General features: G+C 45.7%; 1 protein-coding gene across 1 annotated transcript in view; it reads right to left on the bottom strand.

Annotated features, from left to right (window-relative positions):
- Positions 1 to 1711, bottom strand: part of LOC143027994 (uncharacterized) — a 7197-nt gene extending 5486 nt beyond the window's left edge. Inside the window, exons 1-2 of the mRNA XM_076189636.1 lie at positions 1338 to 1711; positions 1 to 1067 (exon numbers count right to left, since the gene is read on the bottom strand). The exon at positions 1 to 1067 is cut by the window's left edge and continues 1319 nt beyond it. Of these exons, the coding sequence (XP_076045751.1) occupies positions 1 to 1067; positions 1338 to 1711 (1441 nt within the window). The remainder of the gene's footprint in view (positions 1068 to 1337) is intronic.
- Positions 1712 to 7500: the final 5789 nt, after the last annotated feature.

Below are 7500 nucleotides of genomic sequence, written 5' to 3'. Positions count from 1 at the left end.
AAACGGCCACGGCAGGGCGGTTGTCTATGTGACTCAGGAGAGTCATGATGCTGTCGGCCGTCCCTACGCCCTTGGAGAATCCGAAGATGTGTGGGTGGAGGGGGCCCAGACGCCACATGAGTCGGGTGAGTACCATGCGCTCCGCTGTCTTGGCCGTGCAGCTCAGCAAGGAGATGGGACGTGGCTTGGAGGGCTCCCTGGGCTTAGGGATGGGCTGGATGTCCGCTCGTTTCCAGGTGGTTGGGAGACGTCCTACCAGCCACGAATGGTTCATCAGGGCCAGTAGTGCTGCCTCCCCGGCAGGCCCCGCGTGAGCTAGCATAGAATAGGTCACGCCATCCGCTCCCGTAGCCGTATCTCTACCTTTCTTGGCCCGGGCCAGTTCTTGTGGCGTGAAAGGTACATCGGTGACGTCAGGTGTTGCTCGCGCCGTACCGACGGCCTGCTCTCGTGCTGGCCTGAGCTGCTGCTGGAGGTTCTGCATCTGTGCGGGGAGCTGGGAGTTGGCGCACCGTGTGGCGAACATATCCGCTAGTCGTTCTGCTTCCTGTTGTGGCTCTGGGTGTGAGGCAGGACGAGGGGCGCGCTTCCCGGAAGCCGTCCTCAGTTTGGCCCACAAGTCTGCCAAGCTGGTGTGCTGGGAAAAGCTGGCACACCACTCCAGCCATTTGGCCTCCCGTACCCGGCTTGAGACTTGTCGAGCGTGTGTAACCACTTCCTTCAACAATTGTAGGTTAGTTGAAGTGGGTCGCTTGCGGTACAGCTTCCGATGAATGTTGACCAGGTGATTCTGCTCCCGGACTTCCTCATTGTAGAACCACCAGTTCCGACGCCATCGATGCCCTGGATGTCGTCTGGGGATGGCTGCTTCTGCTGCTCTTTCGATTGCTGTAGTGAATTCTGTTTCTCGCTGGTCTAGGTCCTCCGGCGGGTCGCACGCTTTCCACCAGTCATCCAGGGCGGCCTGGAACTTCTTCCAGTCCGCCCTCCGCAGGTCCCATCGAGGTGGTTGGAGCGGTGGTAGTGGGAGTGCGGCCCTTAGAGTGGTGATGACGGCGTAGTGGTCGCTGGTGAGAGTAGGATGCACACGCCAGCTACTTCCGGAAACTAGATTGGTTGACACCAGGGTGAGATCCAGTCTGCCTCCCCGGACGTGAGTGGGTTCCCCAGTATTTAGAAGGGAGATGTCCTGGACCTCTTCCAACGTGGTTGCCAGTTGGCGGCCGGTCGGGTTAGTCGGAGAGGGGGAGTGAAGCAGTGGATGATGGGCGTTGAAGTCTCCAGCTACTAAGATATTGTTGTGGGTAGCTAGTGACAGTATCTCATCGACCTCCAACAGTTTCCCGGGGCTCCTGTAGATGTTATAGATGAGGAGTGGCAGGTCGGGAAGGAGGAGCTCCACAGCCATCACCTCCACACCCTCACCACAGTGTACGGGTCGCGCAACCCTGCGGTGTGGTAGGTTATTCTTCACCAGCACCATGCAACCACGGTGTCCTATGCCTCTGTCAAGCGGGAGTGAGTGGACCGTGTAGCCCCCTATTCTCCATTCGAAGTCACCGGGTGCTAATGTTTCCTGTAGAAGCACGATATCCATGCCCTCCTCCATGATTGTTTGGAGGAGTTGGTGCTTCTTGTTGCGTATTCCCTGCATGTTCCACTGGAGCACCTTCAGGCTGCCGAGGTCGTGTGGTGCTGGAGAATTTCTCATGTGCGCATTACTCTGCTCCATCTTGGTGGTGGGGGGAGACGCTGTTGGTGGGTGTCCTGGCAGGCTGGTGCGGGGTGGGTAATGTGCCCTCGAAAGTGGCCGCCATTACTTCTCGAATGAGAAGAGAGGCCAGGTCTTCATCTCTGCCTGGAACAGTGTTTGGCTGTTGTAGCAGGCGTCTGAAGACTGCTGCAGCTGCCATGAGCATCCCCTCAAGCGGTGGGTAGCGGGTGGCAATGGGCCTGACTCCGGTCGCTGGTTTGTCTCCGGCCGGGAGTTTGGCTGGAGGGACTGCGGTAGTGGATGTGGCGAGGGTTGCCGGGGCGGTTCTCCTAGCTGGGGGTGCTGGAGTTTCTGGTGTCTTCTTCTTTCGTCGTCGACGTCTCTTGCGCCGGGCGTTGTGGATCTCTGCTTGGGGCCTAGTTGAGGGCTGGGTTTGTGTTGGGGGAGGGGGAGGCTGCTCTTCCAGTTCTTGGCGGGGGGTGGGTGCTTGACCCCAGGCTGGGCGTGATGGTGGGGGAGCGGGCACGAACAGAGGCTGCTGCTGCTGGGAGGGGGGTGGTGCGTTCCGCGCTTCGCCTTGAGGGTTTTGTCTGCCACCAGGGAGCCGTCGGATGCGTTCTGGACAGCGAGGATGCCATGCGTGGTGCTTTTTTTGACAGTTGGGGCACCGAGCCGTGGTGGCCTGGTTCTCCTTGTGCTTCTCTATGCACACTTCCGTTGCGTGTGCTAAGCTGCATACTCCGCATCTCGTGGTGTTGGGGCAGCAACTCTGCAGGTGGTTATATCGTTGGCACTTGTAGCACCGTATCGGCTCTCGGTCGTAGGGCCTTAGGACGTACTTTCCCCATGGCCCCAGGTCGAGTTTTTCCGGTAGGGGCCCCTCAAGTTCTACCAGAACCTGGCGGGTTGAAACTTTGTCCCGCGTATTGCGGAGCCGTTCCGCCCTGAGGACGCTGGGGTGGTCTCCCACCGCTTCCAGGGGCATATCCAATGGAAAGCGTTGGAGGATACCCTTGGTGCGCTTGTCGCTGGGGTCCAGAAGCACCAGCTTAGGAGTGGGACCCTGTGCGAGGGTGCGCATCCTAGACGTGCTATCGTCGTCCTTGGGGGTGAGTACATACTCCCCTTTCAGATTTGGCCTGATGGTCATGCTTAGTCCGGGGTTGGCTCGCTGGAGGGATAGTATGGCCTGATACTGGCTGGTGTGGCTGTTGGTCTCCCCGAGTTTGAACTTTGGAAGACCCGTCGTTCGAGGGGCGCGTTGCTTTTTGGCGGCGCCGACCACTGTCCATCCGTCGTCTCCGTTGCCGCTGCTATTAGGGGAAACGCTACCGTCTGCCTCAGTGGTGCTCCCTCTGCTGCTGCTTGCCTCGGTGATGCCTGCGCATGCGCCGTCTGAAGTGCTCCTTCCATTGTCATTACTATCTCGATCCTCGGGGTCCATAAAGCACAGATCAATATCTGAAGGTACATGACCTTTGCTGATCTTTGTCTTCGGTAGCCCATCTGCTGCTTCCTCGTCCTCCGAGTCATCAAAGATGCTTCTTTTCTTCATAGCGGACACAGCACCGGACGAGTGTAGTCAGCTATGTACATAGAAAAGAAAAAGTACACAAGAATATATACAAAGAGTATGAGGTCAGGGAAGGAACCAGGAGAGGTAGCGAGGATCTAATGTCAACCTGACCCGTTCGCGGTAGCGGACGTTTGGGCTACTACTTTTTTCACAATAAAATTGTCTAATTTATACATACCATGACTTAAATTTAAGTTATTGACAAATGTATCTTTGATCAGACTGGATTCTATTATATTTCTCGTCAAATATGACTTATCTTTAACAATTTCTTTAGCACCCTCCCAATTTATACAATGATTAAAATCCCTTAGGTGAATAAATAAGGCATTAGAAATTTGCCCACTCTTGACGCTATACTGATGTTGTTTTAACCTTACTTTTAATTCTTTTCCAGTCTGACCAATATAGCATTTCATTTCAAGAGTGGGCAAATTTCTAATGCCTTATTTATTCACCTAAGGGATTTTAATCATTGTATAAATTGGGAGGGTGCTAAAGAAATTGTTAAAGATAAGTCATATTTGACGAGAAATATAATAGAATCCAGTCTGATCAAAGATACATTTGTCAATAACTTAAATTTAAGTCATGGTATGTATAAATTAGACAATTTTATTGTGAAAAAAGTAGTAGCCCAAACGTCCGCTACCGCGAACGGGTCAGGTTGACATTAGATCCTCGCAACCTCTCCTGGTTCCCTCCCTGACCTCATACTCTTTGTATATATTCTTGTGTACTTTTTCTTTTCTATGTACCCTGAGGATGTCTGAATAGACGAAAGCGCTTGGTCATCAGTTTTTCTTTTTCCTTGGTGGTTTTTCCGCATATTTAGAATCACGAGTTTATGTGATTTCTCATGCATATATATATATATATATATATATATATATACTGTATATACATATATATATGTGTGTGTGTGTGTGTGTGCGTGTGTGTCTGTGTGTGTTTGTATGTATGTTGGTATTTGCCTGTGTGCCTATGTCTTCTCCTTTTGTGTGTGTGTGTCTTCTTGCTTCCGTGTATGTGTCCACCATTATATCATGTGCAATCAAATACTTGTTCCTCCAAGGTTGCATGAAACTAAGCATGTTGATTAAGTAATTCATTGTCTTATTCGACGTCTTAGTGGGTATTATTACAGTTGTTACCCTATGAGTATTGCTGAGGACTTCTCTGTGTCATTGTCCTCCTGTGACTTTACTCCAGTCTGAAGCTTTCATCCACGATTGTAACTTTACTAGAAGAGTGCGGATTTTGTCTATTTCTACTTCTTAATTCGAGTCTCGCATTTCTATTGTATTCCTTATAGTAACTGTTGTCACTGAATAACATTCTTAACATAGTGGGTAAAAGTGATGTATTTGTTTATAGCTATTAGTCATCTAACATATGCTCCTTATCGTATTCACATCATTATGCGAATTTTTTCCCAGCCCCTTGCTACATCTTCCTCAAGAACATACAGTAACGAATTCACAAATGTAATGATAATGGAATCAAACATGTACAATATATATATATATGTGTGTGTGTGTGTGTGTGTATGTGTGTGTGTGTATTCGAGTGATCATGTAAGTACTTACCCAATTGCAGTAAACAGGAAAGTTGCAGCGTAGAGTCCCGTTATGTACTCTCCTAGTTATCATTTCTAGTATGGCTAGCTGCCTTTATGTGTGGGTGTCCATTTGTCTACACCTCCATCTGTACCGTTCTTTTAGCCTCTCTGTATGTTTGTAGATTTCTTTAACTCGTTTTATTTTTATTTTATTTTCTTAATTCTGCATGCGTGTGTTTTATCGTGTGTAGACATGTCTGTACATTTCCGCGTGTTTATTGCCGTGTGACTAGAAACGTGCGTGTGTGTGTACATACATACTCGAGTTTGTTTATGATTATATATTAATTTGTCCTTGTTTAAATTAGATTGATAGAAAATATATGGTGTAATCTTTGTTTGAATTATAAAGCTGAAACTAAGCACTTAAGTCAACCTAATGAAAATTAAAAAGATATGGAAATTACTATTAGGTATAATAACATATTTAGAGGGAAGAGAAGTTAGAGTAATTATGATTTTTATAATCCTTTATGATCAGATATCATAGCGCAACATAGGTACATGAAATGTTTACAGCCGACGTCAAAAGCATTTTGCCTTTGTCTTTGTTCCATTTAATTGGGACTACTAAACTTCACAGGTATAAATGAAAGGGATATATAAAAAGATGATATTTTCAATAGATATTATTCATGTGAAATGATTTTAATTGCATGCTGATTTCACTGACATTTTTTTTTTTTTTTTTTTTTTTTTTTTTACAAAGATCATCAATGATGAAAGAAGAATTTCAAAGCGCTCAGACTCATTGATGGGATTGTTAGAAGTTTGATAACGTTTGAAACAAAGACAAAGTAGTGTGCGGTCCCAAAATACCCTTTTGGGCTGAGTATCGCAAGAACTTTAATTTTGACTAGTAATTTTTTAATATTTCTCTATAAAGCTCTCCACAACACAGATTCTACATAAGTCATTTTTTTAATCTGGTTATATAGATTTATTTGAACACCGTTGATGATTCGATTAATTTCTTATCGATTGGCTTAGGGCTATCACGCTGTTATCCATAACTTAATTTCAGTAGGATCTTTGTAATTGATGTGGTACGTATAAGATAGTTTTATACAGCATTGTTATACATCCTTCACTAAGTTGTTGCTGTTGTTATGAACTCTATTTTAGTTGCGTTATCGTCATCTATCTCATCAGTCTTCAACCTTTGGCGTCAAGGGTCATCAGGTTTTTGTCATGATGAAACGATTGTGCACTACACTCTTTTCAGATATATAAAACATGTTTTGCATGAGGGAGAGCTAAGTGAAATAGTTCCCTTTCATGTGTGATTTGTTCTTCGACCAATTAAAGTTCTTTTATGAGACAAGAGAATCTGTAAAACATCCAACATGACTGAAGCATTGAAAAAGGACTACATTCTCGAATTGTCTAGTAGCAATTACTTTGGAATTATTTTTCTATATCTGTATACCAAAACACTTTCTCTTATATCCACGCCTGACAACCTTTAATCAATCAATCAATCAATCTCTTATATCCATCCCTTCTCCTTGTAGATGAAGGGTCATCACTGACCCCACTCTACTGTCAGGTTTAGAAGCAATGAAACAAAACACTACACAACCACAGTAGGGCCCCATTGCCTTATTACATGGCAACCATCCCTTTTCGTCCCGTCGTGCAAAACTTTAGAAAACAAGAAATCCTTTCGGGCAGCGACAATTTTGTACATTCACAGCCATTCTAGATTCACGTCTGTCTCCTGCCCTCTCCTTCCCCTGCTCAACAGACATTCCCTCCTAAACGGACAAGGCCTCTTTGCCCCATTCATCCATCACATTATCGGTCTTCCCTTTATGTTCACTCTGTCCACCTCTGCCTTTCATTAAAACTTTGCTAATCTTCCCTAGCTTGTTGTTTCTGTATGGTCAAAACATCCCAGTATTTTATTATCAGTCCTATCAGTCAGCTTCCTAATTTTGTGAGCGAAAAAAAAATGAAGACACCCTCTTATCCGGAATACGTCTCTTACCCGCAGTACATCCTAATGTGTTCCTCAGAACACATTTCATAACCTCTAAGCTCTCTCTAAGGGACCACCGCACACTATTGTTTGATTCAAAAGCGCTTGTACTGTTTTTTTGCTCTTTCAGTGAAGCAACAACTGAGCCTTCATTTCGACATCACAGGTTCCCCCTCTTTCAGTAAGACGCCTTCATTCACGGTCGAGTGGAGGCTCAATGGTCTGTTGCTGTTTCGGGTTTTCTTGTCCACGGTCCTCTATCTCTACTGGAACCTTCACCTATTTAGTTCAGACTATTCAGTAAAGCTAACATAACGTTATTTTTTTATATTAAATTAATTCAAGGATTGCAATATACTTTCCACATACATTGGGAAAGAAGGGTAAAATAGAAAATTATATTGTCTAATTCAAAAGGAATTTGGCATAAAGTTTCATGTAGCTTCTCCTAAACGACCAATTTGTCAGTTCCTCAGCATTTGTACTCATTATATACTTATTCATATATCCTGTAATCACATATTCTTGCACACAGAGTTTCTCAACTCTTCAGGCATTTGATAGTCAACAAAAACCAAAACGGGCTACTTTTTTTTTGCCAATCCAGC

Source organism: Oratosquilla oratoria, chromosome 9, assembly GCF_046742065.1.
Source record: "Oratosquilla oratoria isolate Oo_2021 chromosome 9, ASM4674206v1, whole genome shotgun sequence".
Lineage (NCBI taxonomy): Eukaryota > Metazoa > Arthropoda > Malacostraca > Stomatopoda > Squillidae > Oratosquilla > Oratosquilla oratoria.
The sequence above is the reverse complement of the archived record's forward strand: the minus strand, read 5'-3'. Positions and strand labels throughout refer to the sequence as shown.